Here is a 23,581-nt window from a genome sequence, read left to right as displayed (position 1 = left end):
ATGCAATTTGATTTTCTGACAGTTCTGGTTATTTTTTGGTTTTAGATTTGTTATCCTTTTGGTTGTGCAAGAAATGTATCTACCTATGCCTCCATCTTGACTGGAAGTCTATAGCTTCATTATACATAGCTGTTACACGTAGGGCAATCTGTCTTTAAGGAGGGATAAATTACCCTAAAAAAGGTGAATCCTAGAGTTTTCCCTTCAAGTCAAGAGTCCTGTTGTTTAAATAATCATCTTAAAATTAAAAAGAAATTGAAAACTATCAAAATTTATGGTGAATAGTGGGAAGACTCCACCACCATTCTATGTGCTTCTAAAATTTGGCTTATTCTCATTTATAATAACCAGGTAATTTTCTTTTATTCATACACATGAATATTTGTACTATATATTCTAGAATACTTGAATTTTTACACATACAAACACATAAATACATCTTACACACACATGCCAAGAGAAACAGGACCTATTTAACATCACTATGAAAATCCTCTGCTCTAAAGGTGGGAAGGATTTTAAGTAACTCATATAGTAGTAAGGATTAAAAAAGAAAGTATTTGTGGAGATTGCCTTGTGAATTTTCTCTAAAGAAATTTAATTTGATATTTTTCATGGTATTAGATAGAGTACTGTGTTCCTAAAAAAAACCCCTACATATTATAAAAGTTTAAAAGGCCTTGCTTTTAAAAAAATGTGTAACCCATAAAAACTTAGATATCATTGACAAATATATTAGTTTCAGGTGTACTATGATTCTATATTTGTATATATTGTGAGGTGGCCACCACAATAAATCTAGTTAACATCCATCACGTTACAAATTTATTTCTTGTAATGAGAACTTTTAAGATTTACTACTCTCTTAGCAACTTTTAAATATGCACTATATTACCATTAACTACAGTCGCCATGTTGTGCATTACATCCCCTTGACTTATTTTATAACTGGAAGTTTGTAACTTTTAATCCCCTTCACCCATATCGCCCATGCCCTACTCCCACCTCTGGCAGTCACCATCTCTTCCTTTATCTATGAGCTTGTTTTTTTGTTTTTGTGTTTTGTTAGATTCCACATATTGGTGAAATCATATAGTATTTGTCTTTCTCTGTCTGATTTATTTCATTTAGCATACCTAGAACCCAAGATCCATCTATGTTGTTGCAAATGGCAAGATTTCCTTCTTTTATGACTAACAGTCCACTGTATACAGTGGACTACACATACTTTATCTATCCATCCATCAATGGACACCTAGGTTTATTCCAAAAATGCTTTCTTAAACATTAGCCCTGTCTTCTTGTAGTTCTAGGTCTCAAAGCCATTCAAATTAAACAATGCGTAACACTGTTATTAATTATGAACATTTATTAAGTACCAAGAGTATACTGCAAAGGTTGCTATATAAAAACATAATTAGCAATATAGTGTCCCTGACATTGAGTTTACAATCTAAAATGAAATACAGTAAGAGTGCTGTTAGCTTACATTGAAATTTCATGAACTTAGAATGGCCATTTTGGCAAGTAAGTGACACAAAATGACCTATCATTTCAGGTACAATGTTAATAATAAGGCTTAGAATATGATCCAAAGAATGTTTTATTTGTTTCCAGACATTTCCTCCAATTAAACCAGGCTCGGTAAGAAAAAGAGCCCTTAGAAATTTGGTAAAAACAATAAATTATTTAAAACTGCCTTGTTGGACTTTAAACAAAGCAATGCTTACTAGCCTGAGGTTTTTTTACAGCTAGGAAAAGACTCACAAAAAATATTATAAACTAAACAAAGTTTGTCTTCTATGACAATACAGTTTTTGAACTTTTTCCTCCTTTCCATGTAAGGGCTCCAATGATAGCCTTATTAAGGAAGTACTGTACCCAGATAAAATACCCTAACAAGTTGAACTTCCAGGAAATATCAACTCATATTTTGAAAGAAGAGTGAGCAAAGAGAGCACTGGGACCCCTAGCTGCAGGAGAGGCCTGGTTATATAAGGTACATAAACAAAGCAGCTGAGTTCAGTCCATGTATCTTCAAAGTGACTAAGAATATAGGATATATATGTATATGTATATGTAAATGGTTACTTTTCTGCTTTGTATTTCTGGTATAGAAGTATTTTAGAATTTAGCATCAAGACCCTACTGCAAACTCTGTACTATTTTGCCTATATCCACAGTATAATATTTAATAAATACATTCAAGGTTTTCACTGCTGGTCATAAATTAGCTGACAAAGGCACACTGGAGGGATTTTGATTCTTACTGTCAAATGCAAAGACTGTTTTAAACTTCTGAACACATGCCATCTTAAACTATATACTTAATTATTTTTAATCATTTGTGATTCTTTGAGCTCTAAAGAACACTAAAAATAACTTAGTGGTTTCAAGTTATCTGAAACCTGAAATAGGATTTACCCTGTAAAGTGCATACATACACTTTTTAATACATGCATAGAAATGTTTTAATGGCATAGTAGCATCCTGAGATGATATATTTAATGGCAAAACAATATTTTAATAATAACAATATTTTCCCCTTGTAAGTCCATCTTGGCAACTTTCTTTTAAATGATAACACAGCAGCAGCAACATTCAGATAATGTTCATGACTAAATACTTTGCATATAATTTTATCACGAAAGAATAATCCAGGAATTTCAGAATAAAACATTTTATGCACTATTTTTGACCGAAAGTTGAAAAACATCCTCTTTCCAATTTAAAAGTGCCCTTTATACATCTTACTTACAGTAAATAAAATCCAATTAATTGTTAGATCTGAAATGAAAAACTTGAAACACATATCAACATCATTCTCTAGTAAGACAGCAGAAGTTAATTTTAATGTTTCCCAAAAAGAGAGAGAAACATTTAAAAAATATAATCATAGCTGTGGTAAATGAATCTGAGTTTATAAATCTCAACCAATACATTTATTTTTAGTTGGTACTGACTAGAACAGCTAGAATTCCTGATTAAATTATGTGTTTTTCTAAGGCAAGGCAAGTTTATGTCTAAAGCATAGATATTAACTTGATTATAAAGGCAATATGTTCAAAACATACACATTCACTTTTTTTAAGACATACATTCCAAGCTACATAAAGTTTAATTTCATGTCCTATTCTATGACTACTCTTTGACATTAAGCTTAGAAGCATAATTGCTGTGATACATATAAAAACTTTCATTTTTCCAACACTGCAAATTATGCTGTGATTTCAAATACATAGAATGAACTTTTGCACAAAAATTTAAAAAGGCAAACTATTAGCTAGCTATAACTACTGTATTAACTGTATTAAGGAAGAAGTTCACAAGGAAAACAAAATACAAAACTAAGCATAATTTGAAAAAACTAATCATAATTATTACATTTAACAACTAAAATAACAACAAAAAAATCAAATCAAGTAGTTCTGAAAACACTTGTTTTGCAGCAACTTGTATATTCATTTTACAGCTACTGGTTTGATAAAGATACTAAAATTCCATTAAGACTTGTTTTTCTTGGTTATTTTTCTTACTTGTATCCTCCCCAATAGCAGTTGTAATTAATTTTCTTTTGAGTACAAAATAAAATGTTTATATTTTTTAATCTGAGTCATGTAAAAGCTGACTCCATACTTTCATTTTTAAGAGCTGTATTTGATTTTTAAAAGACAACTAAAAACAAAAGTTGTAGAGAACAAAAAGGAAAAAGGACTTATGGACACGGACAACAGTGTGGTGATTTCAAGAAGTGCGGTAAAAGGGGACTAAGTGGTAATGGTAAAAAAAAAAAAAAGTTGCAGTTAATTTTTTGGACCTTAATTAAAATGTAACATTTAAGCATGAATTTTTTTTGCTATTAAGTACAATCTTCATTTTAATAAATTGGTAAGTGTTCTTAACAAAGGCAAATCTTGGTTTCATCTGTTTTAAATATGGTGACACATTTTTTCTTTTTTAATGAGAAAAAGGAGATGAAGAAAACCATTCATTTAGGTCCTCTTCACTCAAATCATTCTGAGACAGGTTTAAGTATGGTAGATCAGCTCAATAATGTTGGTACTCTCTTATCTTTGCAGAGAAGAGAAAAAAGTAAAATAAAGGAAGTTATTTCCTTCCTAAGGTCTCGGCTAGTTTCTTAAGTCTCTTCTTCAGTTCCAACGGAAACTTCTCATAGCACTTCTTACAGACTGGTTTCATATCAAATTCCACAAATTTATTCCTAAAGATAATAATAAAAAGTTAGTAGAAATATATTTAACATAGACAAGTAAATAATATTAAATAATTTATGTAAATGAAGATACTATATGTTAGCAAACAAGTAAAACTCTAATCTCAATTCCTGTTATTGTGGTAGATGTAAAAAAATTCACAATATTTAAAATCAATTGTCTTATAAATTGATCCTATACACCTACCTGTGTAACACAGAATGTGTATTACATTGTAGCCAGTGCTAAGTATACAGGAAATCTAACGTAAATATAATTTAGGTAAGTAAAATCAGTCACATTTTAAAGTACCATGAAAACACTTTTAAAATTAGTTGAAGGAAAGAAATGTATTTCTATAATTTGATCCTCTTTATTGAAGGCAAATTAATATTACTATTTTAAATTAAGTAGTTATGTGGTTTCATCTTTGCTGCTATAAAATAGTTTGCCTCCCATCCTCTCTTCCCCCCAAAATCAACCTAAAAAATCATCTGAAAAAAATCTTAAATCAGAATGGGTTATTTTGGTTGACTGTCTGACAGAAAGGTTGGTAGGGGAGATACAAGTTTTTAATCACTCTTAATGAACACAAATGAACAAGACTGCCTGTGGTTACATTTTGTGAATGGCAGCTTGCTCTATGGAGAATTATAGTCTTCTTTTTAAAAGCTAGAGCAATACATATTATCAATTTATTTGTAAAATAGTTATGGAGAAGACAAGTTTTCAGATGGCCTCCTATCTGTAACACTTTGCTAATTTGTGATTACAAATTAATCACAATAGCTTATTGTGATTAAGCAAAATAGCTTATTACTTAGAAATCCAGGGTCCTTAATTGTGAATTGAGTAAATACACAACTTTATAACTTGTGTTACATTTCAATTATCAGTTTAAATGATTTAAACTATTAAATTAAGAATTTCTCCCAAAGTCTTCCTAGAACAGAAGCTATTAAAACTACCACTTTTTTAATTGAAGAAAATAAATTATCACTTCTTTCTCAGATACTTCTAAGCAAACCTTCCATTGTTTTAATATCATATTTGAATCTTAATTCATCTTTAGAGGTAAATAAACATGAAAACTGAAAAACTAAGAAAACTTTTAGAGCTCAGAACACAATGGTAACCATAAAGGAAGAATGGGATAATCATGCTAGTAATTCAAAAGAATTTCAAAGACCGAATTATTTTTCATAAAAATCAGGAATAGAGATTGGAAACTTCAAGAAAATGAATTCATTGCCCTGAATGGTGTGCCTTTCAGTGTGGTGGACATCCTCCTGCAAATCAAAAGGCCACCAGTTGATTCCTGGTAGGACACATGCATAGGTTTTGGGGTCATGTCCCCAGTAGGGGGCGTGTGAGAGGCAACCGATTGATGTTTCTCTTGCACGTTGATATTTCTCTCCCTCTCCTTCTCCTTCCCTTCCCCTCTCTCTAAAAATAAATAAATCTTAAAAAAAAAAAAAAGAAAATGAATTCATTAAGAGTAAACATATGGGCATTATATGAAAGCACATATATAGGGTGTAGCACAAGTAAGTTTACAATTGTGAGTACATGAAACAGAGTTTATTGTTGTATTACTATTTATTAATTTTGTATTATTTTCCATATGAACTTTAAACCTACTTTTGCCCCACCTGGTACGTACACCAAAAATAGTAGATATCTCATTATGTACATTACATGGTATTTGCTTAGATCTGAAACACACTGAAAAAATTTAATTTATTACCGAACTTAGAACATGAGACACTTGAAATTTATCAATTAAAATAATTTAGGAAAAGAAGCCCAAAACTAGGATTTTAACATTTGCAATTATCAGACAAAAATACTTTAAAACTTTCCCAGTATGAAGAAATTGAAATTCTTCCCTCTGAATACATTATAAAAGAGAGAGAGAGAAAAATCTATCCCCATATTGTGATTTTAAAAAAGAGATGACGGAATCCACATATTAAAGGAAACAGATGCAATACAAGTGAAGTACAAGCTGGTATTAAGTGTGAACCTTACGATTTTAAGCTCTATAATTTTAATAATTATGTGAAAGAACCAACTCTACACAGGACGAATACTTGTATTTTACTCAGTAGCAGTTATAAATACACACCAAACAAACAAACAAATAGTAAAAGACAAAAACAGAACAAAAACATTCTAAAGGACTAACCAAAGAAGAAAGTAGTGAAAATGATAGAAGGGATAGAAAAGTTTACAAACAGACAGGCTTTTTCTTTTTCTGCTTGTCCTTATCCTTTGCTTCTCTCTCCCGTTTGGCAAGTCGCCTCTTAAATTCTTCTGGCATTTTCTCATAACAGTGTTTGCAGACTGGCTTTAGATCAATTTCAACAAACTTATCCCTTTGAGGAGGACAAAGAAGATATAGAAGAAAGAACAGGAAACAATTAAAGGAAGAACTTTTACTTTCGGAAGGCCTGAGTAGAAAGAAGAATAAAGGACTCAAACAATTATCTTTTTAAAAATTCTGTGTTTTAAAAAAATGTTACCGCAAAATTTTCAGCGTTAAGATTCATGCTGAACCAAAACGTATACTTACTTGAGTGTTAATTTAGTGTTGCAGGTAGAACAGGCAAAACAGTTCACACACCAGGCCTTATTAAGAGCAGAGACCACTACAGAAACAGGAAAGACACCTGGTCACATACACTGGTATGGGAAGTGGGTGAGCTGAAACTTTCAACTCTAACACAGAATTAAGGTTATTTTTGAAGACACTTTGAAGTGATCCTCAGAGGATTGCTTACAAAAGAATCACACAATTAAAAAACCTTAGCGCTGTTAATTAGTGTTTATTGAATTAATTTTATTAACTTACTTTTTTACATTAAAAACACACAAACTGAACAATTTATGTCTTCTATGACTTTAGGCGTCATCTTAGGAAAGATTATTATTGCCCTTTTTAACTTTTACTTTTATTGTATTTTTTTAAAAAGATTTTATTTATTTTTTAGAGAAGAGGGGAAGGGAGGGAGAAAGAGAGGGAGAGAAGCATCAACCAGTTGCCTCCCACATGCCCCCAACTGAGGACCTGGCCTGCAACGCAGGCATGTGCCCTGGCCTGGATTCAAAGTGGTAACCTTTTAGTTTGTGGGCCAGCACTGAGCAACACCAGCTAGGGTTCAACCATTACTTTAAAAAAATATACATAGAGATCTACTTTCATTCTTCCTGTATTTAAAACTGTATCACTTAAGGTTGGAAGATGGTGGAGAGGTAGGTGGGAGTGGAGCCCACTTCCCACTGTGTACATGTAGAACACCTAGCCGATCTTCTGAGGAACAGAGTGAACAGCCAACGGAATCCCAGATTATATGAAGTTTGGAGGCCAAACTTATAGAGGACATAGAAAAATAGATGGTAAGGAGATTGCTTTGGGACAGTAAGGTCCCTGGGACAAGAGTGGGGACCAGAGCTGCTGCAGCCCCTGGCCAGTACCTGCCAGCGCCTGCTTCAGGATCCTTGGAAGTGAGCCAAATCAACAGCTCCCTCCCCTGCCAAACAGGGAGGATAGAGCAGCACCAGGATGGATCTGGATGCTTGAAGTCGCTGGGGGGAATAAAGACAAAGTGGGAGACGCACAGGGGCAGTGTTCACCTGCTGAGACTGTGGATGCCTGCTGGGTCATTACCAGAGGAATTGGGGAGCTGGGTGATGCCTCAAGAAGGGAGAAGAGTTGGGTTGTGACAGACCCTGACCTGGATAATCTCTGGTCTGGTTGGAAAGTTGGGCCGTGTGAGAGGTTGGGCGCTTGTTAGGAGCAGCAGGCTTGAATAGGAGGATTTTGTTTAAAAAAGGCTCTCAGTTGCTGGCCGCACAGCCACAACCTTGGCCCTGTCCCCAGTGACGCTGGCAGTGCCCCAGTCCCTGCCTGGCTGGACTGGCTCACTAAGAGGAAGAAGGAGGTGCCCTCTGCAGAGGAGGGCAGCAGGACTCATGGAGTTAGCAATCCCCAGAAAGACTTAACTCAGTGGAGGAGCTGAACTACTCTGAAGAGACTTTGAGAGTGCTTAGCACCTACGACAGCAAAGAGCGAGAAGGTGGTGTGTGAGTTGCCCTTAATTAGTGTACCTCAAGGACAGCAAAACTGGTGGATTGAAGGCACAGACCTGGAGTAGACGGGCAGTGGGGGCCCGGCAGCGAACGGAGGACCAGGGCTACAGGCTGGGCAACTGTGAAGATTGTAGCCCAGACCTGGCCCCCATCCTCCCAAAACCATAGGAAGGGAGAAAAATGAAACCCAACCCACCTCAGACTGCTGTATCCATGAAGACCAGCAGAATTTGCTTGGCTGATTTAAAGTCCCCAGGGTTTTTTTTTTTGCTTTTTTTCCCCCCAAGTGAGACAATTAAGACCTGGAGCTGTAAAGGTTCAGAGTCAGACCCAAAGAGGGATCACAAGGCAAATCCCAACAACTGAGAAAGTGAGACAAATTTTACTTTGCTATTCCAGGGCACCTGCACGTTATTGTTTATTTGTATTATTATTATTCTTTCATTATTTTTACTTCTTTTATTTTACTTCTCTTCTTTCTGTTCAGCTTTCTTTGTTTTGTTTCACTGCATTGTTTCACTGGTTTTCCTTGTTCTCGCTTTCATCGTGTATTTTAATTTTCCTTCTTTTACCTCACTTGTGTTCCAGTAGCATGCTACCCTAGGTTATATATTTCCTATTCATCTTATTCAGATCATATAGTTTCTGTCATATGATTGTTTCTCCAGTATTACCATAAATAATCGTTGTTCCACACAATTGTATATATTATACAGCACCCCTCCCTGGTCTTAGCACATTTCACTGTCTTCCGGAACTTTATTACTGTTGTGGTTAATTCTATTCTCTTGCACACTACACCTACTTTCTATCATTTACTCTCACTGTATCTCACAATCTGACCTTCAACAAGCACTCTGTTTTCTGGATTCAGCTCACAAGGCTTCCCCCCTCTAACAAGAGTCTTATCTCTTTTCCACATTTTATAAAAAGTGGCTACTTAGGTGAAATATCACGGTTAACGCTAAACTTATCCAAAGGATCTCCTATCTCTTCTCTATGTGTTGGTACTGTAAGTCCTATGGAATACTCTCATGCTGTCTTCATCATTTTGCCTTCCCCCTGCAACTGATCACATACAAGGATAGGTGGGAACTGTGAACACCAATACACCTGCTGGAAGAGAGAACCCACCAACAAAGAAACCACCAACAGATAATAAAGGAAGATGGCTGAGGAGTGACTGGAAGCCACACTAACCTCCTCCCAAGACCAATCTGGAATTACAGCTAAACAGTAGAGAAATTACCCAGAACAAACAACTGAACAATAGCGAGAGAGCAGCCTTATAAGGTTGGACACACAGAAGAACCAGCTATGGCACAACCTGCCTGTACCTGCACAATAGCATACAGGACGTGGTTGGCAGAATGACCCTCAGTCAACCAGCTGGAGGGAAGGACCCACCAAAGAATGACTCAACAACTATCATCCGAAATACATCCAGAGAGCCAACATAGAGGGCATCCCAAGAGCAGCAAGTTCAGGAGATCAAGGAGACTAAACCACTGAATCTCACAGGTCTTTTACCATAGAAGTTCACACCACAAAACCAGGGAGTCAGAACAGATTAATTTAAGAAGCAGAGGCTATAGAGAAGAGTATCACAACCAATGGGAAGACAAAGAAAAATCACCAAATGAAAGGAAAGGAAGAAGCCTCAGAAAGAATCCTAAATGAAATAGAGCCAAGTCAACTATCAGATATTGAGTTCAAAGCAATGGTTACAAGGAAGCTCAATGAACTCACAGAGAATTACCAAAAACTACAGGGAAACTATGATGATACCACGAGAAACTATATCAATATGAAAAAAGAAATACACACTATCGACGAGGGCCAAGAGGATATGAAGAATACAATTTCTGAATTGAAGAACACAGTAGAAGGAATCAAAAGCAGGCTAGATGAGCAAAGGATTGAATCAGCAAGCTGGAGGACAAGGTAGAAAAAAACAACCGGAAAGAGTAAGAAAAGGAAAAAGAGACTCAGAGAGAATGAAGTGGTGTTAAGGGAACTGCACGACAACATGAAATGTAATAATATCCACATAATAGGGATACCAGAAGACGAAAAAGAAGAGCAAGGGATAAAAAACCTGTTTGAAAAAGTAATGATGGAAAACTTCCCTAATCTGGTAAGACGAAAAAGCCACACAAATCCAGGAAACACAGAGAGTCCCAATCAAGAGGAACCCAAAGAGGCCCACTTCAAAACACATCATAATTAAAACGGCAAAATTCGATGACAGAGAGAGAAACAGGAAGTAACATACAAGGGAGCCCCAATAAGACTAGCAGCTGACCTCTCACTGGAAATGCTCCAAGCCAGGAGGGACTGGCAAGAAATATTCCAAGTAATGAAAAACAAAGGCCTGCAACCAAGACTACTCTATCCAGCGAGGCTCTCAATTAAATTGGAAGGCCAAATAAGGAGTTTCCCAGACAAAAGCAGCCTCAGAGAATATACCTCCTCTAAACAAGCACTGCTAGAGATGCTAAAGGGTCTGAAAAGGAAACAAAAAAAGACTTAGAGAGGAACACAGGAATGAAAGAAGTAAAATGGCAATAAATAAGTACCTCTCAATAATAACCTTAAACGTAAATGGATTAAATGCTCCAATCAAAAGACAGAGAATAGTTGAATGGATAAGAAATTGTGACCCACACATACGCTGCCTACAAGAGATCCACCTCAGAACAAAGGACCTACTTAGACTGAAATCAACCTCAAGGAAAAAACTCAAAAACTCTCAAACCCATGAAGATTCAATACCATGCTATTAAACAACAAATGGGTTAAGAATGAGCTCAAGGCACAAATCAAAAGGTTTCTGGAGACAAATGAAAATGAACTCATAACAATCCAAAACTTACGGGACAAAGCGAAGGCAGTCCTGAGAGGGGACTTCATAGTGATACAGGCCTACCTGAAGAAGATAGAAACATTTCAAGTAAACACCCTAACCCTACACCTAAGAGAACTGGAAGAACAACAACAAAGACAGCCCAGAGCAAGCAGAAGGAAGGAAATAACCAAGATCAGAGCAGAGTTAAATGACATAGAGACTAAAAGCACAATTCTAAGGATCAATGAATCCAGGAGCTGGTTCTTTGAAAAGATAAACAAAATCGACAAGCCTTTAAGTAGGCTCATCAAGAAAAAAAGAGAGAGGATCCAAATAAACACAATTAGAAATGAAAGAGGAGAGATTACAACTGATACCACACAGATACAAAAGATTGAAAGAAATTACTATGGACATCTACATGCCAAGAAATTTGAAAACCTATGTGAAATGGACACATTTCTAGAAAAATATAATCTTCCAAAACTCAGTGAAGAACAAGCAGAAAGCCTGAACAGACCAATAACAATTTATGAAATTGAAGCAATAATCAGAAAACTCCCTGCACACAAAAGCCCTGGACCAAATGGTTTCACAGGAGAATTCTGCAAAGCATTTAAGGAAGAGCTAACCGCTATCCTTCACAGACTAGTCCAAGAAGTCCAGAAGACGGAAGACTCCTAAACTCTTTTTATGAAGCCAGCATCATCCTAATCCCAAAGCCAGATAAACACACAACGAAGAAAGAAAAGTACAAGCCGATATTATATGCTAATGAACACAGTCGCTAAAATCCTCAGCAAAATATTACCAAACCGCATCCAGCAATACATTAAAAATATCATACACCATGAACAAGTGGGATTCATCCCAGGGATACAAGGATGGCACAATATTCACAAATCAATAAACGTAATATATCACTTAAACAAAAGCAAAGACAAAAATCACATAATCATATCAGTAGATGTGGAAAAAGCATTTGATAAGGTACAGCACCCCCATTTATGATAAAAACACTCAGCAAAGTAGGAAAAGAGGGAGCACTCCTCAACATAATAAAGGCCATATATGAGATACCTACAGCCAACATCACACTCAATGGGCAAAAACTAAAAGCTTTCGCACAAAGATCAGCAACAAGACAAGGATGTCTGCGCTCACCACTCCTATTCAACACAGTATTGGAATTCCTAGCCACAGCACTCAGACAAGAAAAAGAAATAAAAGGCATCCAAATGGGAAAGGAGGAAGTAAAACTGTCATTGTTTGCAGATGACATGATAGTGTACATAGAAAAGCCTACAGACTCCACCAAAAAAATACTTGACCTAATAAATAAATTTGGCAAAACAGTGGGATACAAAGTCAATATTCAGAAATCAAAGGCATTCTTGTACACCAACAGTGAAAAATCAGAAACAGAAATCAGGAAAAATACCCCACTTGATACAGGAACAAGAAAAACAAAATATCTAGGAATAAACCTAAACAAGGAGGTAAAAGACCTGTAGTCAGAAAACTACACAGCACTAAAGAAAGAAATTAAGGAAGACACAAACAAATGGAAGCATGTACCACGCTCATGAATTGGAAGAATTATCAAAATGTCCATACTACCCAAAGCAATTTATAGATTCAGTGCAATCCCTATTAAAGTACCAATGACATATTTCACAGATATAGAATAAACATTTCAAAAATTTATATGGAACCATAAATGACCCTGAATAGCTTCAGCAATTTTGAGAAACAACAACAAAATAGGGGGGATCACAATACCTGATATCAAACTGTATTATAAGGCCACTGTAATCTAAACAGCCTGGTACTGGCATAAGAACAGACACATAGACCAATGGAACAGAACAGAGAGCCCAGAAATAAACCCAAATCTCTATGGTCAATTAATATTTGACAAAGGGGGCAGAAGCATAAAATGAAGTAAAAATAGTCTCTTCAAGAAATGGTGTTAGGAGAGCTAGACAGCTACATGCAAAAAATTGAAACTCAATCACCAACTTACAACATACACAAAAATAAACTCAAAGTGGACAAAAGAGTTAAATATAAGTCGTGACACCATAAAAGTCCTAGAGGACAACATAGGCAGGAAAATCTCAGATATTTCATGTAGCAATATTTTCACCAATATGTCTTATCGAGCAAGGGACATAAAGGAAGGAATAAAGAAATGGGATCTCATCAAAATGAAAAGCTTCTGCATGGCTAAAGAAAACAGCATTAAAATGAAAAGAGAACCAACTGTATGGGAAAACATGTTTGCCAATGATACCTTGGACAAGGGTTTGATCTCCAAAATATGTAAGAACTCACACTACTCCACTCCAGAAAGACAATCCAATTTAAAAAATGGGCAAAAGACCTGAACAGACACTTCTCCAAGGAGGACATACACAGGGCCCAGAGACATATGAAAAGATGCTCAGCATCACTAGCATCAGAAAGATGCAAATTAAAACCAGACAAGATACCAGTTCACACTGGCCAGAATGGCCATCATAACCAAATCAACAAACAACAAGTGTTGGAGAGGTTGTGGAGAAAAGGGAACCCTAGCGCACTGTTGGTGGGAATGCAGATTGGTATAGTTACTGTGGAAAACAGAATGGAATTTCCTCAGAAAACTAAAAATGGAACGGCCTTTTGACCTGGCAATTCCACTGCTGGGATTATATCCTAAGAACCCTGAAACATCAATGCAAAAGAAGCTATTCATCCCAATATTTATAGTAGCACCAATTTACAATAGCCAAGTGCTGGAAGCAACCTAAGTGCCCATCAGTAAATGAAAGGATCTAAACACTATGGTATAATTACACAATGAAATGCCATGTAGCAGAAAGAAAGGAGTTCCTACTCTTCATGACAGCATGGATGGATCTGGAGAGCATAATGTTAAGTGAAATAAGCCAGGGGGTGACAGATAAATACCATATGATCTCATCTTTAAGTGGAACCTAATCTACAAAACAAATAAGGAAGCAAAACATAACCAGAGACATGGAAATAAAGAACAAACTGACAGTAACTAGAGGGGAAGTGGGGAAAAGGGGTGGGTGGGGAGTGGTGGGTGGAAAAGGCAGACAACTGTACTTGAACCACAATTTAAAAAAACCATCAGTTAAGTATTACTGCTCTGTGTCTTTTGAAAATGCTTCACTTATTATGAAACCATTCATTGAAGGTGTGAATGTAGGAAACTGCGTATCAATCTCTACTTATAGTTAATTTTTTTCTTCTCCTTTCCTCTGTGTGTCCTGTGAGGCATATAAATGCTATGTACCATGTCTTCACAGGAAAGCTCTTGTCTACTCACTCCTGCAGACAGTGCAGTGTATATATCACATAGATGAGGTTTTGTGGCACAATGCTTCTCTACCAGCAAGCAAACTTCTCACTGCTTTTCTGTTCCTACTGCCACTGGTCCAACAGAGAAATATAGAATAGAGAAGTAATTAAAAAAAAAACAACAAACAGCCACTAATGTATTTACCTATGGGAGTCTTTCTTTTAAAACTGAGAGCTTCCTTTGACAGTAACTTTCATCTGGTATCTTTCCCAGGTACGAGAAAGTTTTATTTTAAGGGCACTACGGATTGTTTTCTTGAACTAATCTTTTTTGCAAAATGCATATGTGCATTATTTCAGCAAGTATTTTCCCAGTGATATTATCTGCTGAGAACCATGAAGCATGCTGAAAACAGAAATGTTTAAAACTTTGACAGGACGGTTCTGGCAGAATTGTGCTAAGGACTATTATTAGCAAACACAGCTTCCTGTTGTTCTAATCAATCATCTATCTGTGCCTCATTATCCCAGTACCATGCAGGTAAGTCCCAGAAATGTCTATAGGTAACTGCCAGGTTTCAACATCTGCAAGGTTAAAGTGACTCTTCCTACCATGGTAGATTAAAGTGTTCTTAATAAACACTGCTCAACAGCTTCCAAGTTATATAATTCTAGAGAACAGAAAGAAAAATAGATTTTGGGGTTTAACATAAATGCTTTTTACACTTCTAGTGTAACAACCCCGTGGCAATGACCTAAAGTATTACCATAAATGAGGAACAGATCCAACTCTTAGGCTATTATCATCTTAACTGATATAAATTGCTTGGGAAATAGACCAAACAAAGAGAAAAAATAACTGATAAGTATCATATTCTAAACAATAGCAATCATCAACCTCTTTTAATTTGCACATCTCACAAGTATTTTTGTGTCGAAATAGTGCCATATGAAATTCCTATCGTTACTTACCGTCACCTTCTATAACACGGTTGCAGTGGAAACAAACATCACCAAATAGCTGAAAAATGAAAAAGTGGTAAAAATTCAACATGTGTTAGAAATAAGTTTTAAAACACCACTTAATATAATTTCATTTCTTTCTACCACTTAAAAACAAATAGCTGGCTACCTAAATCCAGAATTTACCATTACTAGAGAAAACATGTTGCAGTTGACTAATTTTTACCTGTTATGATGAAAATAATTTACTTTTCATTACTACCAAAAAACAAAAAAGGCTCTGGAGGTGTTCCAGATTTAAGGAAGCTAAAGAACGTGACAACCCTAGCCAGGGTTCAGTAGTAGAGCGGAAAAAAAATTTCCAAAACAGTTCTTTGTAGCTGAAATATTGATAAGCTTAAATTCATAAAAGTATATCTAGTATCCAATAAGTAAATACAATACCTGGTTATAGTGGGTTTCGCAATATGCCAGGCCCTTCCTTTCATAATGGCGATGTCCGAGAAATGGTTTTTCACACTTGGCACAAACAAAATGCTGAAAAAAAATAATTGCTACAGGTCATTTTTGATTTGCCATATTTTACTTATCAAATGAAGTAAAACGGTAAAATTACATTAGAGAAGGGACATGAGAGTTTGAGATAGCGGTTTCATTTGACCATAGGTACTCCTGAAGCAATTCCAGTCTTAATTCAGGTGTCTTTGACAAGTGCAGCCCCAGACTATTCAAATGTCACAAAATGAGAAGCCAGGTGAATGTCTGAGCAACATCTGTAAGCAAGGGCTACTGCTAGAGATGGACCATGACACTTCTCTCAAGAAAATTTAAGAACAGACTTCTGGCCAAGATAGAGGCATAGGTAGATATGCTTCGCCTCCACCCGCAACCGTAAGAAGGAGGATCACAACTAACTTAAAACCTAAAAACAACCAGAACTCCTAGAAAATCAAACTGATGGAACTCTGACAACCAAGTATTTAAAGAAGAAATATCCATCCAGATGGGCAGGAGGGGCAGAAATGGGGAATGAGGGTGAGAGGACGTGGTGTGGCGGCTGCTGGTTGAACGGGTGGTCTGACATTCATGTGTGGCGGTTAAAAACCAGGAGGGATACTTGGGGAGTGAGCGATCCCAGCCCCAGGCTAGATTGCACAGCCCAGGGTTCCAGTGCCAGGGGAAAAAAGCCTCATAATTTCTGGCTGTAAAAACCAGTGGGGGGTCCTGGCTGGCATAGCTCAGTGGATTGAGTTTGGGCCTGCAAACCAGAGGGTTGCTGCTTCGATTACCAGTCTAGGATACATGACTGGGTTGCAGGCCAGGTCCCCACTAGAGGGCACATAAGAGGCAACCACACATTGATGCTTCTATCCTTCCCTTCCCCTCTCTCTAAAATAAATAAATAAAATCTCTAAAAGAAACATGGCAGGGTTGGGGTGGTGGAAGTAACTGCTGGTCTCAGGAAAGTCTGTTTAAAGGACACACGCAGCCCTAGAACATAGGGCAAACCCACCTACTCTTGTATTCAGCACCAGGGCAGCAGCTAGAAGAGCGACGACCACATACGGGAAGTGGAAAAATTGGGGAAAGTGACTGGAAATGGGGTGAGAGCTGAGCAAGCAGCATTATTTCCTCTTCAATCCCTCCCCCACAGCACCATAAAGCAGCAGAGCAGATTGTCCCACCCTGGCAAATACCTAAGGCTCTGCCCCATACAACATAACAGTGCATCAAGACAAGGAGTCAAAACTCCTCTATCTATACAGAAACAAACACAGGGAGGCTGCCAAATTGAGGAGACAAAGAAATATGGCCCAAATGAAAGAACAGATCAAAATTCTAGAAAAAGAACTAAGCAAAACGGAGACAGGCAACCTATCAGATGCAGAGTTCAAAACACTGGTGACAGAGTGGGCAGAGAACTCAAGTAGGGCAAACGCATGAGAGAAAAAATGAAGGCTACACTAAGTGAAATAAAGAAAAATCCACAGGAACCAACAGTTAAGGGAAGGAAGCTGGGGTTCAAATCAATGATTTGGAACATAAGGAAGAAATAAACATTCATGGGGAACAGAATAAAGAAACAAGAATTCAAAAAAATGAGAGGAGAATAAGAAGACTCTGGGACATCTCCAAATGTACTAACATCCGATTCAGAGGGATGCCAGAAGGAGAATAGGAAGAGCAAGAAATTGAAAACTTATTTGAACAAATAATGAAAGAAAACTTTGCTGATTTAGTGAAGGAAATGGACATATAAGTCCAGGAAGCACAGAGAGTCCCAAACAAGTTGGACCCAAAGAGGGCAAACCAAAACACATCATAATTAAAATGCCAAAGATTAACGATAGAGAATCATAAAAGCAGCAAAGTAGAAAATTACCAACAAAGAAGCTCCCATAAGACTATCAGCTGATTTCTGAGGGTGGAAGATGGTAGCGAGGTAGGTGGGAGCTGTGAACCCACTTACTTGTGCACTCAACTGTGACAATCTTCTGAAGAACAGAGTGAAGAGCCAACAGAATCCCAGCTTATATAAAGTTTGGAAGCCAAAGACTGCAGAGGATGTTTTAAAAACAGATGGTAAGGAGATTGTGTAGGCTGATGGGATGGTCGTTGGGACCTGAGCAGGGACCATGGCTGCTGCAGTCCTGGGGCCTGGCGCCAGGACTGCAGCTACCACAGGAGCTTTGGAAGAGAGCCAGATCAGCACTTGTAACCTAACAGCTTCCCTCCCTCCCAGAGCAGGGAAGCCAGTCCCACACCAGGAGAGACCAGCATACTTGAAGTCACTGGGGGAATAAAGTCGCAGTGGGAGACACACAGAGGCAGTGTTTCCCGGCTAGGACAGTAGCAGAGAAACTGGGGAGTGGGTGACACCTGGAGATGGAAGAAGAGTTGGGCTGCAACTGACACTGACCCAGCAGTCTCCAGACTGGTCAGAGGTTGGGTTGTATGAAAAGCCGGATGTTTGTTAAAAATGGCTGGCTGCAACCAAGGGGAATTTGTTCAAAAAAGAAAAAAAAAAAAAAAAAAAAAGGCTCTCAGCCACTGGGCAAGGAACTCTCATGTGCTGCGGCCAGGCCAGCGAAGAAGGAGGAGGGGTGCGATTTGTTCTAAATCAGGGAACCTCATGGACTGATCAAAGTGGGGCAGTAGGGGCTCAGTGGGGTAGCGGTCTGCAGAGTTAATTTAATAGGGAAACTAAACTGCCCTGAAGGGAATCTGCACACACAGTGCCCAGGCCAGCAAAGGAGGAGGAGGGATGCAAGTTGCTCCCACTCAGTGCACCTCATGGACTGATCAAAGAGTGGAACAACAAGGTCGATTAAAGGTGCCCGCTGGGCGCATATGGACTGTGGGGGCTGCACAGTGCTCTGATAGCTTACGTTGGAGGATGGACACCTGTGAATATTAGAGCACAGACTAAGCTCCCAACGTAGAACCACAGGACAGGGAAAAAAAAAAAAAAGAGCCCAGCCCCTCTCTGCCCAGAGCTACCAGAATACCAGCAGAACCCACTCAGCAGGATTAAAGTTAGCAGGAAGTTTTTTTTTCTTTCAAGTGTAAGACAATAAGACCTGGAGGTGTGAAAAGACTAAAGCCAGATCCAGAGAGAGAGAGTAGAAGGATAACCTCAACAACTGAGACAGAACTCACTCTGATATGCTATAGAACTTACATTTTATTCATTCATTTTTGCTATTGTTATTATTTTTATTATTATTAATATTTTTACTTCTCTTCCTTCTGTTTAGTTTTCTTTTGTTTGTTTGATTTCATTGGTTTTCTGTGTTCTACCTCTCATATTGCATTTTAATTTCTCTTCCTTCATTTGTATACCAAAACACACTAATCTTGGTCTTTTACTTTTTAAAAAAAATTCAGATCATATATTTCTTGTCATATTATTGTTGTTCCAATTGCCACACAGCACCCTTTCCATGTTCTTAGTCCATTTCACTATCTTCCTGAGCTTTACTACTGTTGTGGTTAACGTTTTCCTCTCACACACTACGACAAGTTTCTAGCACTTACTCTCACTATATCTCACCATCTAAACTCACATAAACACTCTGCTTTCTGGAGTCAGTGTTCTTTCCCTCTAATAAGAGTCTTATCTCTTTTTCACCTTTTATATAAAGTGGCTGGTTGGGTGAAATATCATGGTTACTGCTGTACTTCTCCACAGGATCTCCTATGTATTCTGTACTTGTTACTACTTTAATTCCCATAGAATACTCTCCCACTGTCTTACTCAATTGCACTGTTGCCCTGTCCCAGATCACATACAAGACAAGATGGGAGTTGTAAATACCAGTAAACCTGCTGGAGGGGAGTATCCACCAACAAAGGAGCCATCAACAGGCAAAGACAAAGTACAACAAGAGAACCCACACAAATGAAAAAAAAGGGCAACCCTAGAGCATCCAGACAAAGAGATTAAAGACCACTGAGAACCAGAGAACTCCGACCACACCCTTCATGCACCCTATGAAGACAGCTGGCAAGCCAGAGCACTGAGAATCGCAGAAACAAACAAAAAGGCTCACTTAAAATGGGGAGATAAAGAAAGAACCTGCAATCAAAGGGCATGGAAGACTCTTCAGTGAAAGAGCTAAATGAATGGAGGTAAGCAAATTATCGGGTACAGAATTCAAAAGAATGGTTATAAGGATGCTCGAGGAACTCACTGACAACTACAAGGCACTGAGTGGGAACTATAAGAGTATGAAAAAGGAAATAGAACCATATCAATAAGAACAACACAGACATGAAGAATACAATTTCTGAAATAAAAAATACAGTAGAGGGAATTACAAGCAAGCTGGATGAAGCAAAGATCAAATTAGTGAGCTGCAAGACAAGGAAGAAAGAAAAACCCAGGGAGAACAGCTACATGAAAAAATACTCAAAAAATATGAGGGGAAAAGCCAAGAAAGTTCAGGAAGCACAGAGGGTCCCAATAAAGATGAACCCAAAGAGGCCTATAGTCTAAGACACACCATAATTAAAATGCCAAGTTTAAAAGACAAAGAAAGAACCTTAAAAGCAGCAGAGGAGAAACGAGAAGTAACAAACAAGAAAACTCCAATTTGGCTAGCAACAGATTTCTCAACAGAAACACTACAAACCAGGGAAGGGCAAGAAATATTCCAAGTAATGAAAAGCAAAGGCCTACAACCAAGACTACCCTACCCAGCAAGGCTCTCAATTAAAATGGAGAATGAAATAAGGAGTTTCCCAGACAACAGTAGACTGAAAGAATATGCCTTCACCAAACCAGCATTGCAAGATAGGCTAAAGGGACTGCTTTATGGAGAGGAAGAGCCCTTGCTGGTGTGGCTCAGTGGTTGAGTGCTGGCCTGAGAATCAAAGGGCTGTCAGTTTGATTCCTGGTCTAGGGCACATGCCTGGGTTGTGGGCCAGGTCCCTGGTGGGGAGTGTGTGAGAGGCATCCACACAATGATGTTTCTCTCTCTCTCTTTCTCCCTCCTTTCCCCTCTCTAAAAATAAAGAAAATCCTAAAAAAAAAAAAGAGTGAGAGATAGGAACACAGGTACGAAAGGGGAAAAATGAGTAAGTACCTATCAAAATAAGTTTAAATGTAAATGGATTAAATGCTCCAATCACAACACACAGGGGAGCTGAATGGTTAAGAAAACCTGACCTGCACACATGTTGCCTATAAGAGATCCACCTCAAAACAAAAGACCTACACAGGCTGGAAAAAAAATATTCCAAGTAAATGGAGAGGGGAAAAACCGGGGTAGCAATAGGTGTATCAGACAAAATAGACTTCAAACCAAGGACATAAAAAGAAACACAGAAGTACACTTCATACTACTCAAAAGAAGAATCCATCAAGAAGACATAAACATTATAAACATATATACACCCAACATAGGAGCACCCGAATGTATAAGGAAAATCTTGGAGGACTTTCAGAAAGATATAGACAGGAACACACTTATACTAGTTTTAACACTCCACTGTCAACAATGGATAGATCTTCCAAACAGTATGTTAACGAGGATAATGCACCATTGAACAATGTACTAGATCAAATGGACTTAACCGATATATACAGAACCTTTCATGTGAAAGAAGCAAAATACACATTCTTTTCAAATGTACATGGAACATTTTCAAAGATAGACCACATGATAGACACAAAATAAGCCTCAACAAATTCAGTAAAACTGAAATCATATCAAGCCTTTTCTCGGACCAAAGCACCTGAAACTGGAAACCAATCTCAAGGAAAAAACTCAAAACACTCAAATTCATGGAGACTGAAGAGCATGCTATTAAACAGTGAATGGATAAAAAATGAGGGCGAGGACAAAAGCAAAGAGATTCTGGAAACAAATGAAAATGAACACAGAAGAGTTGAAAACCTATGGAAAACAGCAAAGACAGTCCTCAGAGGGCAGTTCATAGCGATATAGGCCTATGTAAAAAAGAGAAACATTTCAAATAATCAACCTAACCCTACATCTACAAGAACTGGAGGAACAACAACAAACAAAGCCCAGGGCGAGTAGAAGGAAGGAAATAATCAAGATCAGAGCAGATTTAAATGACACAGAGACTACAAAGAACAGTCCAGGATTAATAAATCCAGGAGCTGGTTTGTTGAAAAGATAAACAAAATGACATGCCTTTAAGCAGACTCATCAAGAAGAAAAGAGAGAGGACCCAAATAAACAAAATCAGAAATGATAGAGGAGAAATAACAACTGATACCACAATAATACAATAAGAAATTACTATGAACAACTATATGCCAAGAAATTTGAAAATCAGGGTGAAAAGGACAAGTTTCTAGAAAAACATCATCTAAAACTGAATAAAGCAGAAAGTCTGAACAGACTGATGGCAGCTGATGAAATTGAATCAGTAATCAGAAAACTCCCAGCACACAAAAGCCCTGCATCAGATGGCTTCATAGGAGAATTTTACTAAACATTTAGAGAAGAGGTAACCCTGATACTTCTCAGACTATTCCAAAAAACCCAAGAAGAGGGAAGACTCCCAAACTCTTTTTACGAGGCCAGTATTATCCTAATTCCAAAACCAGATAAAGACACAACAAAGAAAGAAAACTACAGGCCAATATTGCTGATAAACACAGACACTAACATCCTCAACAAAATATTGGCACACTGGATCCTGCAATACATTAAAAAGATCATATACCATGAACAAGTGGGATTGATCCTAGGGATGCAAGGAAGGTACTATGTACATAAATCAATAAATGTAGCACACTGCATAAACACAATGAAAGACAAGAACCACATGATCACATCAATCGATGCTGAAAGAGCACTTGATAAAGTAGAGCACCCACTTACAATAAAAACACTCAGCAAGTAAAAATAGAGGGATCATACCTCAATATTATAGAGGCCATATCCGAGAAACCTATAGCCAACATCATACTCAACAGGCAAAAACTAAAGCTTTCCTCTAAAATCAGTAACAAGATAAGGATGTCCTCTTTCACCTCTTGTATTGAACGTACTATTGGTAGTCCTAGCCACAGCAATCAGAAAAGAAAAAGAAATAAAAGGCATCCAAATTGGAAAGGAGGAAGTAAAACTATCACTGTTTGCAGATGATATGAGAGTGTACATACAAAACCCTAAGTACACCACAAAAAAACTACTTGACTTAATGAATGAATTTGGCAAAGTAGCAGGATTGAAAGTCAATATTCAGAAATTGAAGACAATTTTATACACCAACAACAAAATAGCAGAATCAGAAATCAGAAAAAAATCCCATTTGCTATAGCAACAAGAAAAATAAAGTACACCTAACCAAGGAGGTTAAAAACCTATACTGAGAAAACTACACAACTCGGAAGAAATTAAAGAAAACACAAACAAATGGAAACAGATACCGTGTTAATGGACTGGAAGAATTAACATAATCAAAATGTCCATATTACCTAAAGCAATTAATAAATTCATCCCTATTAAAATACCAATGACATATTTCACAGATATATAACAAAGATTTTAAAATTTTATATGGAGCCATAAATGACCCCAAATAGCTGCAGCAATTTTGAGAAAGAACAACAAAGCAGGAGGGTCACAATACCTGATATAAGACATGTTACAAGGCCACTGTAGTCAAA

General features: G+C 37.4%; 1 protein-coding gene across 10 annotated transcripts in view; it reads right to left on the bottom strand.

Annotated features, from left to right (window-relative positions):
• Positions 1-1,349: 1,349 nt before the first annotated feature.
• The window catches only part of LIMS1 (LIM zinc finger domain containing 1), a 155,719-nt gene continuing 133,487 nt past the window's right edge, over positions 1,350-23,581 (bottom strand). For 6 of the 10 annotated variants that reach the window (XM_024552357.3, XM_053920545.2, XM_045189155.3 and 3 more), the window contains 5 exons: positions 15,874-15,966; positions 15,439-15,487; positions 6,790-6,865; positions 6,403-6,592; positions 4,107-4,222 (listed from right to left, as the gene is read on the bottom strand). In XM_024552357.3, the coding sequence (XP_024408125.1) occupies positions 6,445-6,592; positions 6,790-6,865; positions 15,439-15,487; positions 15,874-15,966 (366 nt within the window). In that variant the 3' untranslated portion in view covers positions 4,107-4,222; positions 6,403-6,444. Of the gene's footprint in view, positions 4,223-6,402; positions 6,593-6,789; positions 6,866-15,438; positions 15,488-15,873; positions 15,967-23,581 lie in introns of all 10 variants that reach the window. The other 4 variants (XM_024552358.4, XM_024552356.4, XM_024552355.4 and 1 more) reach the window with 3 other exon arrangements.

The sequence above is a fragment of the Desmodus rotundus genome, chromosome 3 (assembly GCF_022682495.2).
Source record: "Desmodus rotundus isolate HL8 chromosome 3, HLdesRot8A.1, whole genome shotgun sequence".
NCBI lineage: Eukaryota > Metazoa > Chordata > Mammalia > Chiroptera > Phyllostomidae > Desmodus > Desmodus rotundus.
This window is presented reverse-complemented; position numbering and strand designations above follow the sequence as displayed.